Below are 24,008 nucleotides of genomic sequence, written 5' to 3' on the forward strand. Positions count from 1 at the left end.
ATGGAACACTGGTCACTTTAATAATGGAACACTGGTCAATTTAATAATGGCACACTGGTCACTTTAATAATGGCACACTGGTCACTTTAATAGTGGAACACTGGTCACTTTAATAATGGAACACTGATCACTTTAATAATGGAACACGGGTCACTTTAATAATGGAACACTGGTCAATTTAATAATGGCACACTGGTCACTTTAATAATGGAACACTATTCACTTTAATAATGGCACACTGGTCACTTTAATAATGGAACACTAGTCACTTTAATAATGGCACACTGGTCACTTTAATAATGGAACACTGATCACTTTAATAATGGAACACTATTCACTTTAATAATGGAACACTATTCACTTTAATAATGGAACACTGGTCACTTTAATAATGGAACACTGATCACTTTAATAATGGAACACTGATCACTTTAATAATGGAACACTGATCACTTTAATAATGGAACACTGATCACTTTAATAACGGAACACTGGTCACTTTAATAATGGAACACTGATCACTTTAATAATGGAACACTGGTCACTTTAATAATGGAACACTGGTCACTTTAATAATGGAACACTAGTCACTTTAATAATGGAACACTGGTCACTTTAATAATGGAACACTGATCACTTTAATAATGGAACACTAGTCACTTTAATAATGGAACACTGGTCACTTTAATAATGGAACACTAGTCACTTTAATAATGGAACACTGGTCACTTTAATAATGGAACACTGGTCACTTTAATAATGGAACACTAGTCACTTTAATAATGGAACACTGGTCACTTTAATAATGGAACACTGGTCACTTTAATAATGGAACACTGGTCACTTTAATAATGGAACACTGGTCACTTTAATAATGGAACACTGATCACTTTAATAATGGAACACTAGTCACTTTAATAATGGAACACTGGTCACTTTAATAATGGAACACTGGTCACTTTAATAATGGAACACTGGTCACTTTAATAATGGAACACTAGTCACTTTAATAATGGAACACTGGTCACTTTAATAATGTTTACATACTGCTTTACTCATCTCATATAAATATATACTGTATTCTATATATACTGTATTCTACTGTATTTTAGTCAATGCCACTCCGACATTGCTCGTCCTAATATTTATATATTCCTTAATTCCATTCTTTTACTTTAGATTTGTGTGTATTGTTGTGAATTGTTAGATACTACTGCACTGTTGGCGCTAGGAACACAAGCATTTTGCTACACTCGCAATAACATCTGCTAAACATGTGTATGTGACAAATAAAATTTGATTTGATAAGAAAAATCAGGAAACAGTTGTTTGCTTTTTTGACATGTATTGAACCCCATATTTTCGTCATTAAACAGTGTCCATATACACTTCCATAAAAAATAATCAGACTGGTACCAGGGGACCTTCAGACGAGTATTGTGAAGCATGTGGGCATCCTAGAGCAAAACAAGAGTCTGACCTTTACACAGAGGGGTCATATCAGTGTGTAGACCAAAACGGTTTCCCACGCTGCAGATCTGCTGTACCCACTTCAGACGAGTCCCAAGGCTCTCGTGGAGGTCGTACACCAAAACTGAGAACACCATCTTGTTCGTGAGAGTCTCATCTTATCAGAGTGGGCTATAAAAGTTTGTAGGCCAACCTGTTCAGACGATTTTGTTAGAAGAGCGATTCTCAGGAAGTGTTATGGTCTGACCAGCACCGCTCTGTCACCTGTCACAGTAGATACGGGAGTGCGACATTGGTGGATGCAGTGGATTCATCCAATGTGAAAAAAAACAGACCGATTTTTATGGGGATTTATACTATGCTAATTTGATTTACACAGGGAGGCAGACATCAACTTTAGAATTAGGTACAACTCTGTCCAGACCTGGTAGGCCATCCCCTAAAGGGGTTAGGTCTAACTCTGCCCTAGAAGTGACAGACCTGGTAGGCCATCCCCTAAAGGGGTTAGGTCTAACTCTGCCCTAGAAGTGACAGACCTGGTAGCCCATCCCCTAAAGGGGTTAGGTCTAACTCTGCCCTAGAAGTGACAGACCTGGTAGCCCATCCCCTAAAGGGGTTAGGTCTAACTCTGCCCTAGAAGTGACAGACCTGGTAGCCCATCCCCTAAAGGGGTTAGGTCTAACTCTGCCCTAGAAGTGACAGACCTGGTAGCCCATCCCCTAAAGGGGTTAGGTCTAACTCTGCCCTAGAAGTGACAGACCTGGTAGCCCATCCCCTAAAGGGGTTAGGTCTAACTCTGCCCTAGAAGTGACAGACCTGGTAGCCCATCCCCTAAAGGGGTTAGGTCTAACTCTGCCCTAGAAGTGACAGACCTGGTAGCCCATCCCCTAAAGGGGTTAGGTCTAACTCTGCCCTAGAAGTGACAGACCTGGTAGCCCATCCCCTAAAGCCTAAAGGGGTTAGGTCTAACTCTGCCCTAGAAGTGACAGACCTGGTAGCCCATCCCCTAAAGGGGTTAGGTCTAACTCTGCCCTAGAAGTGACAGACCTGGTAGCCCATCCCCTAAAGGGGTTAGGTCTAACTCTGCCCTAGAAGTGACAGACCTGGTAGCCCATCCCCTAAAGGGGTTAGGTCTAACTCTGCCCTAGAAGTGACAGACCTGGTAGCCCATCCCCTAAAGGGGTTAGGTCTAACTCTGCCCTAGAAGTGACAGACCTGGTAGCCCATCCCCTAAAGGGGTTAGGTCTAACTCTGCCCTAGAAGTGACAGACCTGGTAGCCCATCCCCTAAAGGGGTTAGGTCTAACTCTGCCCTAGAAGTGACAGACCTGGTAGCCCATCCCCTAAAGGGGTTAGGTCTAACTCTGCCCTAGAAGTGACAGACCTGGTAGCCCATCCCCTAAAGCCTAAAGGGGTTAGGTCTAACTCTGCCCTAGAAGTGACAGACCTGGTAGCCCATCCCCTAAAGGGGTTAGGTCTAACTCTGCCCTAGAAGTGACAGACCTGGTAGCCCATCCCCTAAAGGGGTTAGGTCTAACTCTGCCCTAGAAGTGACAGACCTGGTAGCCCATCCCCTAAAGGGGTTAGGTCTAACTCTGCCCTAGAAGTGACAGACCTGGTAGCCCATCCCCTAAAGGGGTTAGGTCTAACTCTGCCCTAGAAGTGACAGACCTGGTAGCCCATCCCCTAAAGGGGTTAGGTCTAACTCTGCCCTAGAAGTGACAGACCTGGTAGCCCATCCCCTAAAGGGGTTAGGTCTAACTCTGCCCTAGAAGTGACAGACCTGGTAGGCCATCCCCTAAAGGGGTTAGGTCTAACTCTGCCCTAGAAGTGACAGACCTGGTAGCCCATCCCCTAAAGGGGTTAGGTCTAACTCTGCCCTAGAAGTGACAGACCTGGTAGCCCATCCCCTAAAGGGGTTAGGTCTAACTCTGCCCTAGAAGTGACAGACCTGGTAGCCCATCCCCTAAAGGGGTTAGGTCTAACTCTGCCCTAGAAGTGACAGACCTGGTAGCCCATCCCCTAAAGGGGTTAGGTCTAACTCTGCCCTAGAAGTGACAGACCTGGTAGCCCATCCCCTAAAGCCTAAAGGGGTTAGGTCTAACTCTGCCCTAGAAGTGACAGACCTGGTAGCCCATCCCCTAAAGGGGTTAGGTCTAACTCTGCCCTAGAAGTGACAGACCTGGTAGCCCATCCCCTAAAGGGGTTAGGTCTAACTCTGCCCTAGAAGTGACAGACCTGGTAGCCCATCCCCTAAAGGGGTTAGGTCTAACTCTGCCCTAGAAGTGACAGACCTGGTAGCCCATCCCCTAAAGGGGTTAGGTCTAACTCTGCCCTAGAAGTGACAGACCTGGTAGCCCATCCCCTAAAGGGGTTAGGTCTAACTCTGCCCTAGAAGTGACAGACCTGGTAGCCCATCCCCTAAAGGGGTTAGGTCTAACTCTGCCCTAGAAGTGACAGACCTGGTAGGCCATCCCCTAAAGGGGTTAGGTCTAACTCTGCCCTAGAAGTGACAGACCTGGTAGCCCATCCCCTAAAGGGGTTAGGTCTAACTCTGCCCTAGAAGTGACAGACCTGGTAGCCCATCCCCTGTATAGGATACAGCCTATATCCTGCAGAGAAAACCCAGGCTTCCTCACCAGCCCCACCCTGTGATATGTATTGACATAACTACACTTACAACATGCTACTCTACACCATCAGAGGCCTCATATTATATTGGTGGTGACTCAAATACTGTAAACAGTCATAAAGGGACTTGGACAAATAGGAGGAGACACGCCTCTCCATTCACACTCAGAGTCTCTCTCCCTTTCTATATCTACAGCCCTCTTTTAGTGGTCTCAGAGGATTTCTTCATCGTACATTCATTTGAGAATGACTTTAGAAGGTGGCTTCGTATGGTATTTACCCTCGGGGATTTCCTATCCCGTGTTTATTGGTCGAACAGTCATGGCCACCGCATGAATAAAGTCCATTGAAAGAGAAGCACATATGAATCATCAGTATGACTGTCTACAGTCCTCTACACACCCTGTAATCTCTGTTCTACAGTCCTCTACACACCCAGTAATCTCTGTTCTACAGTCCTCTACACACCCAGTAATCTCTGTTCTACAGTCCTCTACACACCCTGTAATCTCTGTTCTACAGTCCTCTACACACCCTGTAATCTCTGTTCTACAGTCCTCTACACACCCAGTAATCTCTGTTCTACAGTCCTCTACACACCCAGTAATCTCTGTTCTACAGTCCTCTACACACCCTGTAATCTCTGTTCTACAGTCCTCTACACACCCAGTAATCTCTGTTCTACAGTCCTCTACACACCCTGTAATCTCTGTTCTACAGTCCTCTACACACCCTGTAATCTCTGTTCTACAGTCCTCTACACACCCTGTAATCTCTATTCTACAGTCCTCTACACACCCTGTAATCTCTGTTCTATAGTCCTCTACACACCCTGTAATCTCTGTTCTACAGTCCTCTACACACCCTGTAATCTCTGTTCTACAGTCCTCTACACACCATGTAATCTCTGTTCTACAGTCCTCTACACACCCAGTAATCTCTGTTCTACAGTCCTCTACACACCCTGTAATCTCTGTTCTACAGTCCTCTACACACCCTGTAATCTCTGTTCTACAGTCCTCTACACACCCTGTAATCTCTGTTCTACAGTCCTCTACACACCCTGTAATCTCTGTTCTACAGTCCTCTACACACCCACTAATCTCGGTTCTACAATAATCTCTGAAACCTAGAACCAAATGTGTCCTGAATATCACGAGAGGTTACATACCTAGTGGTTTCACAGAGTGTCCTGAGAGACTCACCATGCTGAAGTTATCCACCACAGTCCCAAATCTCTCTCTCTCTCTCTCTCTCTCTCTCTCTCTCTCTGCCTGGTCTGGTCTGGCCTGGTCTTTTTTGGCCTGGTCTGTTCTGGCCTGGTCTTGTCTGGTCTGGTCTGTTTTGGCCTGTTCTGGTCTGGTCTGTTCTGGTCTCTAGCCTGGTCTAGGAAGGGTGGGTGTGTTATGAAACCCAGAATTGCAATTTGTTTACAATCTTGTTTTACCACCCTGTATTGACAGAGAAATCACAGTCTTGATAGTCTATGTAGTAGCTTACACTGATCAGGTCAGTTCGATATAGCAGTCAAATATGACCCAGGTCTAATGTCGCCCGAGAAGATGTGATTAGATATGAGTGTATGTTTACTTTACAGCACAAAGTAGACCCTAGCCCAGACATTTGGCATCCAGAACATTTTTCATTAGCAGTACATTTTTACATTTTAGGTCATTTAGCAGACACTCTTATCCAGAACGACTTACATTAGTGAATGAGTACCTGCAAATATCCAGATTGAAGTAGGTTTTAAACCATTTGGCTCTGTTTTGACCCCTGTTGGTAGGCATGGTTACTGCAACAGGTTGGAAACATCAATAATATTCCCTCATAAACACCAGTTTCCCTGTACTGTAAGAGGTAGGTACACACAAAATCATCAATCTAATATTTAAAAACACAGATCATGAGTTTATATGGTCCCTGACATTGTAACAATATGGTATATTAACAGCATATTGGGATATTCATGTATTTTAATGTATTTCTGAACTTTTTCTCTGTTAATGTATGCTCTACCTGCTAGCTAGCTATAGTACTGTACATGTTGTCATTGGGATAGCAGGGCTATTCATGCCCCCCTTCGTTGTTCATCCTTACCTTACAGTTGGACTATAAGGGCAGCATAACTTTTCATTGATCAACATTGTTAGTCATGTCGTGTGTTTGTTGAGCTAGATAGCTATTTTTGACGCTATTTTACAAGTGCACATCACATCCAAAGACGGATTATAAACCTCTTGTGTCGCTAGTGTCTTATAACGCCTGTCTGTCACTGAGACGGGTGGCTAACCTGGGCCTATAGAACATGTATTTCTAGGCGTCTTGGTATTACCTGTGCTTATAGCCTCTACATACTGTACGTTGCGTCACATCGCACTGTACTGATATAGACGAGAGCAGTGGTACGTTATGCCCTGTCTGCTGTGATCATGTGCAAGAGAGGAGTTGGGTTTCATTACGGCATCTTTATAACAGTTCAGACGGCAGGCAGGAATCAGTTCAACCATTTATATGAACGGACTCAACTTGCAGACAGGAATCAGTTCAACCATTTATACTCAACTCACACATACAAACCCCCCATTGATGCTCCCCAACACACAACAGCAGCTCCGTCGTTTCTTCCCTCTATCGTCATACAACATCAATAGACCAACGCTGAACATGTGGCCATCTTTACGCCGATCAACACAGAGGCATTTTAAATCGACACAGGTCACACTGACTCTCTCACAAGTCGTAGGGAAGAAGGACATCTACCGGCCCCCAACCGATCAACCGTGTCGGTCTACCTGTGTGGAGTTACGACTGCTACGTCAGGTTCAAATGGAATATTACGACTCGGACTTTATATTCATCCACCCGTTATGAGACTCAAACACATGAATTGAGTGGTTGATTGTTTGGTACATATGCCTAAAAAAGTGTTCATATTCACACTAAATACTTTTTGAACTAGTAACGTTAAACGTTGATGAGAAGCAACAGTTCCGGTCACAGAAATCTTATGTAAATATTGTTGGGGGAAAAAACTGGCTCTGACTTGCAGACAGAGGCAGACAGACCACGCCTGAAAAACCAGGGGCGTAGAAGGAATTTATACTTTTCCACCAGTGAAACGCATCCCAACTCTTTTCCTCTTTTCACTGTGTCGACGCAGTTAGCCACCGGACCCGAGAGAGGAGAAGAAAACGGACTTGCACAATGGCTGGGGTGGCATCAACGTTGGCCAAGAAGAGGGCTTTGGCCGCAGGATTTGGCACTAATGCCAATGCGTCGAAGTACCTAAACCAGGACTTCGAGTCTCTCAGGAGCGAGTGTCTGAGTAGAGGTTCACTTTTCACGGATTCCACTTTTCCAGCCGAACCTGCGTCTTTGGGATTCAATGAGCTTGGACAGAGGTCTTCCAAAACCAGAGGTGTGCAATGGAAACGACCTGGGGTAAGTTACTGCCTTTAAACACAAGTTAAATGTCTACTCTATGGCTGGATTTGTATTGATCAAAATAGACCAAAGTGTTATCTATCTCTGGGGGAAAAAAGTATTTTTTACAACAAATATAACAAAATATATAACAAAAGATTTGATAAAACCATATACCAAACAAAACAGACAAACTTTATCCACAGGAAGTTGATCTACAACAGAAACAAGTTAGGATGCAATGTAAATATGATCAAACACAAGTTAACCAACCCTAAAACGCAAAGAAAATGGATTTCTGGTTTAAACCAAAACTCAGAACTTTACAACCAAATCAAAAACAGCTCCAGAACCTCATGTCACCTCTCACCTAACCAGAAACCAAACGTCCTTCTGTGCCCAGTTGAGAACCGGTATATTGCCTCTGGTAATTGGAGTAGGTAGGTTCAATGACAGAGATGAAGAAGAGGAACTGTCTGTGATTTTAGAGGCGGTAGAGAATGAACTTTTTATTTGATCGTTTTTTTATGTGATGATCTGAGAGCTGTACTGTTTGATTAAAAAATGTTGCAAAGAAAACAGGAGCTATTCTGGATTAGAGATGAAGGAAAAACTTGAACGTTTATTTAGGAAATAAGTATTCCTGTTTGCAGATGGTTATCTTCGAGGCTTGGAAGATGGGACAAGACAAGATGTATACTTGAAATGTTTCTGTTTAGTTTTCTGAATTGTTTTCCGCTGAAATATGAATGTATGTATATATATATACAGTACCATTCAAAAGTTTGGACACACCTACTCATTCAACGGGTTTTCTTAATTTTTTTTACTATTTTCTACATTGTAAAATAATATTGACGACATCAAAACTATGAAATAACACATATGGAGTCATGTAGTAACCAACATCAAGTGTTAAACATATAAAAATATATTTGAGATTCTTCAAATTAGCCACCCTTTGCCACGATGACAGCTTTGCACATTCTTGGTATTCTCTCAACCAGCTTCATGAGGTAGTCACCTGGAATGTATTTCAATTAACATGTCTGCCTTGTTACAAGTTTGATTTGTGGAATTTCTTTCCTTCTTAATGAGTTTGAGCCAATCAGTTGTGTTGTGACAAGGTAGAAGTGGTATACAGAAGATAGCCCTATTTGGTAAAAGACCAAGTCAATATTATGGCAAGAACAACAAACAAGAACGTCTCTCTCATGGCTAACTACCAGGAAGTTTGAAAAGACAGGCGTGGTGATACACAAAGCAACTCAAACAACATTGAAATTGCATCAATTATATATATCTATTTTTATACACATCTTCAGTTTGGCATTTCTCTTGTGATGCGGTTCACAGCAGTACTGATAGATGTGTTGACCTGACAACTGCGTCTGAGTTTTGAACAACTAACCCCCCCTTTTGTTGCATGCTGGCTGAAGGCCCAGCTAGCCAGCAACTAGCTAACACTAAACACAGATGAGTAACTAGCTAACACCAGACACAGACGAAGACCTAGTTAGCCAGTAACGAGCTAACACCAGACACAGACGAAGACCTAGCTAGCCAGTAACTAGCTAACCCCAGACACAGACGAAGACCCAGCTAGCCAGTAACTAGCTAACACCAGACACAGACGAAGACCTAGTTAGCCAGTAACTAGCTAACACCAGACACAGACGAAGACCCAGCTAGCCAGTAACTAGCTAACACCAGACACAGACGAAGACCCAGCTAGCCAGTAACTAGCTAACACTAAACACAGATGAGTAACTAGCTAACACCAGACACAGACGAAGACCCAGCTAGCCAGTAACTAGCTAACACCAGACACAGACGAAGACCCAGCTAGACAGTAACTAGCTAACACCAGACACAGACGAAGACCCAGCTAGCCAGTAACTAGCTAACACCAGACACAGACGAAGACCCAGCTAGACAGTAACTAGCTAACACCAGACACAGACGAAGACCCAGTTAGCCAGTAACTAGCTAACACCAGACACAGACGAAGACCCAGCTAGACAGTAACTAGCTAACACCAGACACAGACGAAGACCCAGCTAGCCAGTAACTAGCTAACACCAGACACAGATGAAAGGGGAAACATATAAGTATCTTTGCCATAGATGAATAGGGTAAACTTTTAATTATATTTGCTGACACCCTATAATCAGATGTTGGCACCAGTAGAGTAGCTATATAAACCACGCCCCTCTGCAAACACGCCTTCTCCGATGTTGGTAACGAGGCTCTACTTATTTAAATTAGGTAAGAGAACATCATGTTTCCATTGGTGTATTAAAATGAGAGTTAAGGCGATGTCACCTTGTCCTCTTTAATAATGGATCCAAGTGTTTGACATGGGGGAGGGAACCAGTAACTTTATGACCAAACTTTATCAATGTAGAAGAAACAGTCAGTTTTCATACTTTGATCTGGTTTCCTTCAAATATCATCACATTTAAATGACAAACATGATTTTGACTGTTAATTTTAGGGTGCATAAGGCTTAACAGGCCTTACATTTTAGGGTTTAACAGGCCTTACATTTTAGGGGTCATAAGGCTTAACAGGCCTTACATTTTAGGGGTCATAAGGCTTAACAGGCCTTACATTTTAGGGGTCATAAGGCTTAACAGGCCTTACATTTTAGGGGTCATAAGGCTTAACAGGCCTTACATTTTAGGCTTGCCTTTGCTTTAATGTTTTCAGCCTATGCAGCATTTTCAAATAATATTCAATTTTATTTAGAAAAAGTCCGAATCTGGGCTTTTCTTTTTCCCACTTGCGTTTCTGTACATAATATGAATCAGACATTATGAAGAGATACATTATATATATATATATATATAAGTATTTTATATATATATATACTTTGTTCTGATCAAATTCTTTATCATCAAACAAAAGTCCTCACTGGAAATATCTCTTTATAGCCTGAGTCAGTGATGTCACAGCAGTCTGATGGGCGTGTCCAGATGCTTGTTATCCGTTTGATATGATTGGACCGTTGGGCGTAAAGGAATCGGCTCATCATTCAATCCCAAAAACAACTGGAACCGTTACCATAACGACTCGATGAACGAGGAACCTGGTCAGGGTGACTCATCCTCCAACTATTTGGCTGGAACTTTGGCGTTTAGTCATCTGATCCCACACCTTTTTTTGTTTTCTGTGTCAACAGATCAACTCGTAGACAGTGAACTGTGAGACAATTGAGGTTACGTCAGGTCATTGTGGACCCTGCCCCTTTTTACTTGTACATGACTTTTAATGTTTATCAGTCTACCCTCTTCATTCCCACGTGATTTTATTTCATACCTATTATTGGTCATGACCGATCCTCCCAGTCAAATCTGCTATGAATGTTACTGTCTAGTGAAAATCAGACTTTTTTAAAAGTTAATATTCTGTTAACTCATACACAGATACGGTTGTTGACTCATCCTATACTCGTATTTGTGGCCAAAGCATAAATTGGAGAATAACCCTCCCCCCATATCGAACAGACTATTTTAAAAATGCTATGCTCTGGTGAAATCCTCCTGAGCTCTGGTGAAATCCTCCTGAGCTCTGGTGAAATCCTCCTGAGCTCTGGTGAAATCCTCCTGAGCTCTGGTGAAATCCTCCTGAGCTCTGGTGAAATCCTCCTGAGCTCTGGTGAAATCCTCCTGAGCTCTGGTGAAATCCTCCTGAGCTCTGGTGAAATCCTCCTGAGCTCTGGTGAAATCCTCCTGAGCTCTGGTGAAATCCTCCTGAGCTCTGGTGAAATCCTCCTGAGCTCTGGTGAAATCCTCCTGAGCTCCGGTTGAAATCCTCCTGAGCCAATCAGCAGTCTACTCGCATGAATGATTTTAATGATCGGTATACGCCCACACACCATTCAAACACAGAAAAGCTTTTTTAACATACTTAATTACACATTTTGGGGGGGGAATTAAAACTATTTCACTCATATTGTAATTAATTATAGGTCATATGTGACCTGATTCAGGAAACTAGGCGTATGTCGTGACTTCGCAGGAGAGTAGTTTGAACGTAATTTTTTATTTATTTAATTTAATAGAAATCTGGAAATACTGGACAGTTGCTTTAAAAGTTCAAAACACAGTTTTAATTATGTTTTGGTCCCTGAATAGTGAGTGATAATATATCAAATGCAGTGATGAAATAACGGAGGTTACACTAGTAGCTCATTGTGCAGATATTTTCCCCCCCAAGCGAGTGTATTGCTTTATTTAGTACAAAATTTGTACTTTTTTTATTTTATTGAACTTCTCAGTAATATCTTTCACAGTTTTACTCATGCTTTGGTCCCTCCCTGAATAGGAACTGGTGTCCAGCCCGGAGTTCATCATTGGTGGAGCCTCAAGAACCGACATCTGCCAAGGCGGCTTGGGTAAGTCGCCTTTCATATTTGGAACCAAAACAGGAACCAAAACCAAAACCACAGGGCCGCCAGTTTGTAACAGTATCCATGGTTTCAGCTGTGAGGAGGAGACAGTAAAAGTGAATGTGATCGATCACAGCATATGTAATAACATTAGGTTGTTGCTCTACACAGTGATTACACAGGTGATTTGGTTTCCTAGACTACCACGGAACAGCCTCCATGTCAGGATGTTATCTCTGTCATGAGGTATAATATAACACGTGTCAGGATGTTATCTCTGTCATGAGGTATAATATAACACGTGTCAGGATGTTATCTCTGTCATGAGGTATAATATAACACGTGTCAGGATGTTATCTCTGTCATGAGGTATAATATAACACGTGTCAGGATGTTATCTCTGTCATGAGGTATAATATAACACGTGTCAGGATGTTATCTCTGTCATGAGGTATAATATAACACGTGTCAGGATGTTATCTCTGTCATGAGGTATAATATAACACGTGTCAGGATGTTATCTCTGTCATGAGGTATAATATAACACGTGTCAGGATGTTATCTCTGTCATGAGGTATAATATAACACGTGTCAGGATGTTATCTCTGTCATGAGGTATAATATAACACGTGTCAGGATGTTATCTCTGTCATGAGGTATAATATAACACGTGTCAGGATGTTATCTCTGTCATGAGGTATAATATAACACGTGTCAGGATGTTATCTCTGTCATGAGGTATAATATAACACGTGTCAGGATGTTATCTCTGTCATGAGGTATAATATAACTCGTGTCAGGATGTTATCTCTGTCATGAGGTATAATATAACACGTGTCAGGATGTTATCTCTGTCATGAGGTATAATATAACACGTGTCAGGATGTTATCTCTGTCATGAGGTATAATATAACACGTGTCAGGATGTTATCTCTGTCATGAGGTATAATATAACACGTGTCAGGATGTTATCTCTGTCATGAGGTATAATATAACACGTGTCAGGATGTTATCTCTGTCATGAGGTATAATATAACACGTGTCAGGATGTTATCTCTGTCATGAGGTATAATATAACACGTGTCAGGATGTTATCTCTGTCATGAGGTATAATATAACACGTGTCAGGATGTTATCTCTGTCATGAGGTATAATATAACACGTGTCAGGATGTTATCTCTGTCATGAGGTATAATATAACACGTGTCAGGATGTTATCTCTGTCATGAGGTATAATATAACACGTGTCAGGATGTTATCTCTGTCATGAGGTATAATATAACACGTGTCAGGATGTTATCTCTGTCATGAGGTATAATATAACACGTGTCAGGATGTTATCTCTGTCATGAGGTATAATATAACACGTGTCAGGATGTTATCTCTGTCATGAGGTATAATATAACACGTGTCAGGATGTTATCTCTGTCATGAGGTATAATATAACACGTGTCAGGATGTTATCTCTGTCATGAGGTATAATATAACACGTGTCAGGATGTTATCTCTGTCATGAGGTATAATATAACACGTGTCAGGATGTTATCTCTGTCATGAGGTATAATATAACACGTGTCAGGATGTTATCTCTGTCATGAGGTATAATATAACACGTGTCAGGATGTTATCTCTGTCATGAGGTATAATATAACACGTGTCAGGATGTTATCTCTGTCATGAGGTATAATATAACACGTGTCAGGATGTTATCTCTGTCATGAGGTATAATATAACACGTGTCAGGATGTTATCTCTGTCATGAGGTATAATATAACACGGCAAGTTGTTATCTCTGTCATGAGGTATAATATAACACGTGTCAGGATGTTATCTCTGTAATGAGGTATAGTAGAAAATATGGACAAACCGAGATATCTCTATGGAAACCAGCTCAGTTACCATGCTGGGAGGAAGTCGTAACAGAGGCAGTTACTGGAAATGCCAGCTGTTCACGAGTTGAGACTCACTTCCCTTTCAATTTACTCTCAACTAGCCTCACCCTCAACCGTTTACAAATCTTCTCCAACAAAGAAGATGTTGTGATTTCTGACAAAAGCGAGACGAGCTTTGGCCTGGTGTTTGTGTGTGTAGGCTTTATCATCCTCTGTCCTGTTACCTTTTTTATGTTGTGTTTAATACAGGGAATAAGGGGTACTCTTATTCACAGAATGCTTCTGATTATTCAGTCACCACAGGAGCCGAGTGTGTGAGTTGTGAGGATGTGGCTGGTGTAAAGCAGCAGTTGCCCAGAGCAGGATAGACTAGTGTCCTCTCATTAATCCAGCAGGGTAGACTAGTGTCCTGTCATTAATCCAGCAGGGTAGACTAGTGTCCTGTCATTAATCCAGCAGGGTAGACTAGTGTCCTGTCATTAATCCAACAGGGTAGACTAGTGTCCTGTCATTAATCCAGCAGGGTAGACTAGTGTCCTGTCATTAATCCAGCAGGGTAGACTAGTGTCCTGTCATTAATCCAGCAGGGTAGACTAGTGTCCTGTCATTAATCCAGCAGGGTAGACTAGTGTCCTGTCATTAATCCAGCAGGATAGACTAGTGTCCTGTCATTAATCCAGCAGGATAGACTAGTGTCCTGTCATTAATCCAGCAGGATAGACTAGTGTCCTGTCATTTAATCCAGCAGGTTAGACTAGTGTCCTGTCCTGTCATTAATCCAGCAGGTTAGACTAGTGTCCTGTCATTAATCCAGCAGGGTAGCCTAGTGTCCTGTCATTAATCCAGCAGGGTAGACTAGTGTCCTGTCATTAATCCAGCAGGGTAGACTAGTGTACTGCCATTAATCCAGCAGGGTAGACTAGTGTACTGTCATTAATCCAGCAGGGTAGACTAGTGTACTGTCATTAATCCAGCAGGGTAGACTAGTGTCCTGTCATTAATCCAGCAGGGTAGACTAGTGTCCTGTCATTAATCCAGCAGGGTAGACTAGTGTACTGTCATTAATCCAGCAGGGTAGACTAGTGTCCTGTCATTAATCCAGCAGGGTAGACTAGTGTCCTGTCATTAATCCACCAGGGTAGACTAGTGTCCTGTCATTTAATCCAGCAGGGTAGACTAGTGTCCTGTCATTTAATCCAGCAGGTTAGACTAGTGTCCTGTCCTTAATCCAGCAGGGTAGACTAGTGTACTGTCCTGTCATTAATCCAGCAGGGTAGACTAGTGTCCTGTCATTTAATCCAGCAGGTTAGACTAGTGTCCTGTCCTTAATCCAGCAGGGTAGACTAGTGCCCTGTCATTAATCCAGCAGGGTAGACTAGTGTCCTGTCATTTAATCCTGCAGGATAGACTAGTGTCCTGTCATTAATCCAGCAGGGTAGACTAGTGTCCTGTCCTTAATCCAGCAGGGTAGACTGGTGTACTGCCCTGTCATTAATCCAGCAGGGTAGACTAGTGTACTGTCATTAATCCAGCAGGGTAGACTAGTGTCCTGTCATTTAATCCAGCAGGGTAGACTAGTGTCCTGTCATTAATCCAGCAGGGTAGACTAGTGTCCTGTCATTAATCCAGCAGGGTAGACTAGTGTCCTGTCATTTAATCCAGCACGATAGACTAGTGTCCTGTCATTAATCCAGCAGGGTAGACTAGTGTCCTGTCATTAATCCAGCAGGGTAGACTAGTGTCCTGTCATTAATCCAGCAGGGTAGACTAGTGTCCTGTCATTAATCCAGCAGGGTAGACAAGTGTCCTGTCATTAATCCAGCAGGGTAGACTAGTGTCCTGTCATTAATCCAGCAGGGTAGACTAGTGTCCTGTCATTAATCCAGCAGGGTAGACTAGTGTCCTGTCCTTAATCCAGCAGGGTAGACTAGTGTACTGTCCTGTCATTAATCCAGCAGGGTAGACTAGTGTACTGTCATTAATCCAGCAGGGTAGACTAGTGTCCTGTCATTTAATCCAGCAGGTTAGACTAGTGTCCTGTCCTTAATCCAGCAGGGTAGACTAGTGTCCTGTCCTGTCATTAATCCAGCAGGGTAGACTAGTGTCCTGTCATTTAATCCAGCACGATAGACTAGTGTCCTGTCATTAATCCAGCAGGGTAGACTAGTGTCCTGTCCTTAATCCAGCAGGGTAGACTAGTGTACTGTCCTGTCATTAATCCAGCAGGGTAGACTAGTGTACTGTCATTAATCCAGCAGGGTAGACTAGTGTCCTGTCATTTAATCCAGCAGGTTAGACTAGTGTCCTGTCCTTAATCCAGCAGGGTAGACTAGTGTCCTGTCCTGTCATTAATCCAGCAGGGTAGACTAGTGTCCTGTCATTTAATCCAGCAGGTTAGACTAGTGTCCTGTCATTAATCCAGCAGGGTAGACTAGTGTCCTGTCATTAATCCAGCAGGGTAGACTAGTGTACTGTCATTAATCCAGCAGGGTAGACTAGTGTCCTGTCATTAATCCAGCAGGGTAGACTAGTGTCCTTTCATTTAATCCAGCAGGATAGACTAGTGTCCTGTCATTAATCCAGCAGGGTAGACTAGTGTCCTGTCATTAATCCAGCAGGGTAGACTAGTGTACTGTCATTAATCCAGCAGGGTAGACTAGTGTACTGTCATTAATCCAGCAGGGTAGACTAGTGTACTGTCATTAATCCAGCAGGGTAGACAAGTGTCCTGTCATTAATCCAGCAGGGTAGACTAGTGTACTGTCATTAATCCAGCAGGGTAGACTAGTGTACTGTCATTAATCCAGCAGGGTAGACTAGTGTACTGTCATTAATCCAGCAGGGTAGACAAGTGTACTGTCATTAATCCAGCAGGGTAGACTAGTGTACTGTCATTAATCCAGCAGGGTAGACTAGTGTCCTGTCATTTAATCCAGCAGGGTAGACTAGTGTACTGTCATTAATCCAGCAGGGTAGACAAGTGTCCTGTCATTAATCCAGCAGGGTAGACTAGTGCCCTGTCATTAATCCAGCAGGGTAGACTAGTGTCCTGTCATTAATCCAGCAGGGTAGACTAGTGTACTGTCCTGTCATTAATCCAGCAGGGTAGACTAGTGTCCTGTCATTAATCCAGCAGGGTAGACTAGTGTACTGTCCTGTCATTAATCCAGCAGGGTAGACTAGTGTCCTGTCATTAATCCAGCAGGGTAGACTAGTGTACTGTCCTGTCATTAATCCAGCAGGGTAGACTAGTGTCCTGTCATTAATCCAGCAGGATAGACTAGTGTACTGTCCTGTCATTAATCCAGCAGGGTAGACTAGTGTCCTGTCATTAATCCAGCAGGGTAGACTAGTGTCCTGTCATTAATCCAGCAGGATAGACTAGTGTCCTGTCATTAATCCAGCAGGGTAGACTCGTGTCCTGTCATTAATCCAGCAGGGTAGACAAGTGTACTGTCATTAATCCAGCAGGGTAGACTAGTGTCCTGTCATTAATCCAGCAGGGTAGACTAGTGTCCTGTCATTAATCCAGCAGGGTAGACTAGTGTCCTGTCATTAATCCAGCAGGGTAGACTAGTGTCCTGTCATTAATCCAGCAGGGTAGACTAGTGTCCTGTCATTAATCCAGCAGGGTAGACTAGTGTCCTGTCATTAATCCAGCAGGGTAGACTAGTGTCCTGTCATTAATCCAGCAGGGTAGACAAGTGTCCTGTCATTAATCCAGCAGGGTAGACTAGTGTCCTGTCATTAATCCAGCAGGGTAGACTAGTGTCCTGTCATTAATCCAGCAGGGTAGACTAGTGTCCTGTCATTAATCCAGCAGGGTAGACTAGTGTACTGGCCCAATGCTCTTAACTGCTAGGCTATCTGCTGTGTTTGTTTCCAGTATATATCAGTTCTCATGGTCCGTGTTATTGTCAGACAGCAGCATATTCAATAGTGTGACTATTGGTTAAACCACTGTCTCACCATAGACACTGAAGCCCCGTCTGGTTTATCCAGGCTAGTGATGGTGTCCAGTCCGAGCAGGAAGTTTTGATCATTTCAGGCGTGGCTCTTTAAACAAACACACTGTGCCAGGTTTATTTTGCATAACACATCTTTAGACACACACACACACACACACACACACACACACACACACACACACACACACACTCTGCATAACACATATTTTGCAAAGCTCTGGGTCACATTAGTCCCCTTGCAGGGTCTCATAGAAGTTGTCTTTATAACAACGTATTATTGTAATAGGAGGAACACTCATTTTTATAATTGTCAATACTCCTTCAGTGACCCAGTTTTTGATGGTTGAGCAACCCAGTAGACATACTTATTTACTGTACCTAAAAAAGACAAAACAATTGGTTTTGTAGAGAAATCGTGTCCACAAATGCATGACATAGCACATAGCCACAGTACTGAAACATGCAGACTACATGCTGAGACTGTGAACTGAACTGGGGTCAGCTGTTGTCTTTAATGAGAAGATCTTCTGTGGAACTGAACTGGGCTGTGTAGGGAACTGGTTGTGTGGGTTTTATAGGGTGGCTTTCACTGGTTGTGTGCTACAGTTATTACAATGAACTAAAATATACAATGCAACATGTAAAATGTCGGTCTCATGTTTCATGAGCTGAAATAAAAGATCTCAGAAATGTTCCATCCTGCACAACAACTTATTTCTCTCTAATGTTTGTTTATATCCCTGTTAGTGAGCATTATGAACTGTAACTCAGTAACATCCTAGAAACTGTTGCATGTTGTGTTTATATATTTTCAAATGACCTCCACTCTCTACGTCTCTCTGACCTGTGATGACCTCCACTCTCTACGTCTCTCTGACCTGTGATGACCTCCACTCTCTACGTCTCTCTGACCTGTGATGACCTCCACTCTCTACGTCTCTCTGACCTGTCATGACCTCCACTCTCTACGTCTCTCTGACCTGTGATGACCTCCACTCTCTACGTCTCTCTGACCTGTGATGACCTCCACTCTCTACGTCTCTCTGACCTGTGATGACCTCCACTCTCTACGTCTCTCTGACCTGTGATGACCTCCACTCTCTACGTCTCTCTGACCTGTGATGACCTCCACTCTCTACGTCTCTCTGACCTGTGATGACCTCCACTCTCTACGTCTCTCTGACCTGTGATGACCTCCACTCTCTACGTCTCTCTGACCTGTGATGACCTCCACTCTCTACGTCTCTCTGACCTGTCATGACCTCCACTCTCTACGTCTCTCTGACCTGTGATGACCTCCACTCTCTACGTCTCTCTGACCTGTGATGACCTCCACTCTCTACGTCTCTCTGACCTGTCATGACCTCCACTCTCTACGTCTCTCTGACCTGTGATGATCTCCACTCTCTACGTCTCTCTGACCTGTCATGACCTCCACTCTCTACGTCTCTCTGACCTGTGATGACCTCCACTCTCTACGTCTCTCTGACCTGTGATGACCTCCACTCTCTACGTCTCTCTGACCTGTGATGACCTCCACTCTCTACGTCTCTCTGACCTGTGATGACCTCCACTCTCTACGTCTCTCTGACCTGTGATGACCTCCACTCTCTACGTCTCTCTGACCTGTGATGACCTCCACTCTCTACGTCTCTCTGACCTGTCATGACCTCCACTCTCTACGTCTCTCTGACCTGTGATGACCTCCACTCTCTACGTCTCTCTGACCTGTGATGACCTCCACTCTCTACGTCTCTCTGACCTGTGATGACCTCCACTCTCTACGTCTCTCTGACCTGTGATGACCTCCACTCTCTACGTCTCTCTGACCTGTGATGACCTCCACTCTCTACGTCTCTCTGACCTGTGATGACCTCCACTCTCTACGTCTCTCTGACCTGTCATGACCTCCACTCTCTACGTCTCTCTGACCTGTGATGACCTCCACTCTCTACGTCTCTCTGACCTGTGATGACCTCCACTCTCTACGTCTCTCTGACCTGTGATGACCTCCACTCTCTACGTCTCTCTGACCTGTGATGACCTCCACTCTCTACGTCTCTCTGACCTGTGATGACCTCCACTCTCTACGTCTCTCTGACCTGTGATGACCTCCACTCTCTACGTCTCTCTGACCTGTGATGACCTCCACTCTCTACGTCTCTCTGACCTGTGATGACCTCCACTCTCTACGTCTCTCTGACCTGTCATGACCTCCACTCTCTACGTCTCTCTGACCTGTGATGACCTCCACTCTCTACGTCTCTCTGACCTGTGATGACCTCCACTCTCTACGTCTCTCTGACCTGTGATGATCTCCACTCTCTACGTCTCTCTGACCTGTGATGACCTCCACTCTCTACGTCTCTCTGACCTGTGATGACCTCCACTCTCTACGTCTCTCTGACCTGTCATGACCTCCACTCTCTTCGTCTCTCTGACCTGTGATGACCTCCACTCTCTTCGTCTCTCTGACCTGTGATGACCTCCACTCTCTACGTCTCTCTGACCTGTGATGACCTCCACTCTCTACGTCTCTCTGACCTGTGATGACCTCCACTCTCTACGTCTCTCTGACCTGTCATGACCTCCACTCTCTACGTCTCTCTGACCTGTGATGACCTCCACTCTCTACGTCTCTCTGACCTGTGATGACCTCCACTCTCTACGTCTCTCTGACCTGTGATGACCTCCACTCTCTACGTCTCTCTCCTCTGTGTTCCCCTCCAGGTGACTGCTGGCTCCTGGCGGCCATCGCCTCTCTGACCCTGAATGAAGATGTCATGGCTCGGGTTGTTCCTGCAGGACAAGGCTTTGGACGTGAAGAGTACGCTGGGATCTTTCACTTCCAGGTAGAGACAGTGTCACATTCTAGAGTCACAGGCTGCGTCCCAAAATGCCTCCCTATATAGTGCACTACTTTTAAACTAGGCTCTGGTCAAAAGTGTAGTGCACTATATAGGGAATAGGGTGCAATTTTGTGCGCAGACCAGTGTTCATTTACTTAACAAAAATAGTGACTAAAATATTTGTTTAAAGCCTATTTTTCAGTGGCAATTGACGAGAGTAAGTGACTAAATAGACCCAGAAAAAAAATAGAAACTAAAAAAGAATTACTTCAGTTTTCTCTGTGACTAAAATCTGACTACTAAGTGGATTGGACAAGACTTTTTGGAGAGATTGTCAGTCATTAAGCACAATTAATATGAACAGCAACAGATATGCACCAAAGTTATGTTCAGTACTGGGAAGGTAGAATTTCACCCGGTACATACAGCCTACATCAGCTGGTGAACTACAGGGGGGGACAACCGGTACATACAGCCTACATCAGCTGGTGAACTACAGGGGGGGACAACCGGTACATACAGCCTACATCAGCTGGTGAACTACAGGGGGGGACAACCGGTACATACAGCCTACATCAGCTGGTGAACTACAGGGGGGGACAACCGGTACATACAGCCTACATCAGCTGGTGAACTACAGGGGGGGACAACCGGTACATACAGCCTACATCAGCTGGTGAACTACAGGGGGGACAACCGGTACATACAGCCTACATCAGCTGGTGAACTACAGGGGGGACAACCGGTACATACAGCCTACATCAGCTGGTGAACTACAGGGGGGACAACCGGTACATACAGCCTACATCAGCTGGTGAACTACAGGGGGGGACAACCGGTACATACAGCCTACATCAGCTGGTGAACTACAGGGGGGACAACCGGTACATACAGCCTACATCAGCTGGTGAACTACAGGGGGGGACAACCGGTACATACAGCCTACATCAGCTGGTGAACTACAGGGGGGACAACCGGTACATACAGCCTACATCAGCTGGTGAGCTACAGGGGGGGACAACCGGTACATACAGCCTACATCAGCTGGTGAACTACAGGGGGGGACAACCGGTACATACAGCCTACATCAGCTGGTGAACTACAGGGGGGGACAACCGGTACATACAGCCTACATCAGCTGGTGAGCTGCAGGGGGGGACAACCGGTACATACAGCCTACATCAGCTGGTGAACTACAGGGGGGACAACCGGTACATACAGCCTACATCAGCTGGTGAACTACAGGGGGGGACAACCGGTACATACAGCCTACATCAGCTGGTGAACTACAGGGGGGGACAACCGGTACATACAGCCTACATCAGCTGGTGAACTACAGGGGGGACAACCGGTACATACAGCCTACATCAGCTGGTGAACTACAGGGGGGGACAACCGGTACATACAGCCTACATCAGCTGGTGAACTACAGGGGGGACAACCGGTACATACAGCCTACATCAGCTGGTGAACTACAGGGGGGACAACCGGTACATACAGCCTACATCAGCTGGTGAACTACAGGGGGGGACAACCGGTACATACAGCCTACATCAGCTGGTGAACTACAGGGGGGACAACCGGTACATACAGCCTACATCAGCTGGTGAACTACAGGGGGGGACAACCGGTACATACAGCCTACATCAGCTGGTGAACTACAGGGGGGACAACCGGTACATACAGCCTACATCAGCTGGTGAACTACAGGGGGGACAACCGGTACATACAGCCTACATCAGCTGGTGAACTACAGGGGGGGACAACCGGTACATACAGCCTACATCAGCTGGTGAACTACAGGGGGGACAACCGGTACATACAGCCTACATCAGCTGGTGAACTACAGGGGGGACAACCGGTACATACAGCCTACATCAGCTGGTGAACTACAGGGGGGACAACCGGTACATACAGCCTACATCAGCTGGTGAACTACAGGGGGGACAACCGGTACATACAGCCTACATCAGCTGGTGAACTACAGGGGGGACAACCGGTACATACAGCCTACATCAGCTGGTGAACTACAGGGGGGACAACCGGTACATACAGCCTACATCAGCTGGTGAACTACAGGGGGGACCAGCAATGAGTGTGGGAAGAAAGGCTCCACCTCCGATTATACACCTGGCCAGGCGACTGTCTTGATTCCCCTGTAGCTCACCAGTCCCCACCAGCCTGCTAGTTACCTACCCTTTTGTCTAGTTAAGAAACACAAGCTGCTTTATGAAATGTAAAACAATAGCAGCATTAAGTTTAACGGTAAAACAACAGTCTTAACGGGTATTTTCTCTCCCTTGACTATAGAAACGTAAGCAGTCTCTTGAATGTGTAGTCTCGCTTAACCCCTCCCACTTGTCCCACTGCATTTCATATCCTGGTTCTGTTGTGGAAACATCTTGGTTCCCTTAGGCTGCCACTCAAAATATATGACCCATAAAACTGGCGCTCCGTTTCCTTCCTTTCTATCCTGCATTGAAGGGCCTTTTTACATTTGTAAAGCATATGGCGGGCCTTCTGAAACTAGGCTACTTGCAGACCGTTAACTATTTATTTAGGCTACAACCTTGAACAGTCATGTGACTTCATTAGAAAGCTGAAGCGCTAACATCCTGGGCCGCTTTCAGCAGGAGTCGACGTTTTGGAACCTTCCGATAGAAATATGCTATGTAGAACAAACATGCCTCTGTCATGTTGAAATAAGGAATAACGTCGGCTCTATTCATGGCATTTCTATCTGCAACGTTCAAGAAATTTGTTTTTAGAAGAAAAAAAATGGGGTGGGGGTACTTTTTAACCCTTTCTTTCTCCCCAATTGGTAGTTACAATCTTGTCCCATCGCTGCAACCTCCGTACGGACTTGAGAGAGGCGAAGGTCGAGAGCCGTGCGTCCTCCGAATCACGACCCTGCCAAGCAGCACTGCTTCTTGACACACTGCTCGCTTTATCCGGAAGCCAGTCGCACCGATGTGTCAGAGGAAACGCCGTACAACTGGTGAGCGAAGTCGGCGTGGAGGCGCCCGGCCCGCCACAAGGAGTCGCTAGAGCGCGTTGGGATAAGGACATCCTGGACGACGCCGGGCCAATTGTGCGCCGCCTCATGGGTCTCGCGGTCACTGCCGGGATCGAACCCGGGCCTGTAGTGATGCCTCAAGCACTGCGGTAAGGTGCCTCAGACCGCTGCGCCGCTCGGGAGGCGGAACCTTTTTGAACTAAATGTGGCCTTGGTAACTTTATCAGTAGACTAAATGCAAATATTTGTTGGCACAGAAAGGACATTTCCTCTTGCCACTACGCTGTATCTGACTGGGAAAATAACTTTATTTTGAGTTCATGTGCACCCAGTGACTCAGAGTTGAGCACTTGGACTCGGACTC

At 44.7% G+C, this 24,008-nt stretch overlaps 1 protein-coding gene across 1 annotated transcript in view; it reads left to right on the forward strand.

Moving 5' to 3' along the window:
- Positions 1-6,750: 6,750 nt before the first annotated feature.
- The window catches only part of LOC129828554 (calpain-2 catalytic subunit-like), a 52,172-nt gene continuing 34,914 nt past the window's right edge, over positions 6,751-24,008 (forward strand). The window contains exons 1-3 of the mRNA XM_055889576.1: positions 6,751-7,544; positions 11,856-11,925; positions 20,510-20,631. Coding sequence (XP_055745551.1) covers positions 7,308-7,544; positions 11,856-11,925; positions 20,510-20,631 — 429 coding nt within the window. The 5' untranslated portion in view covers positions 6,751-7,307. The remainder of the gene's footprint in view (positions 7,545-11,855; positions 11,926-20,509; positions 20,632-24,008) is intronic.

This window comes from Salvelinus fontinalis, chromosome 30 (genome assembly GCF_029448725.1).
Source record: "Salvelinus fontinalis isolate EN_2023a chromosome 30, ASM2944872v1, whole genome shotgun sequence".
Lineage (NCBI taxonomy): Eukaryota > Metazoa > Chordata > Actinopteri > Salmoniformes > Salmonidae > Salvelinus > Salvelinus fontinalis.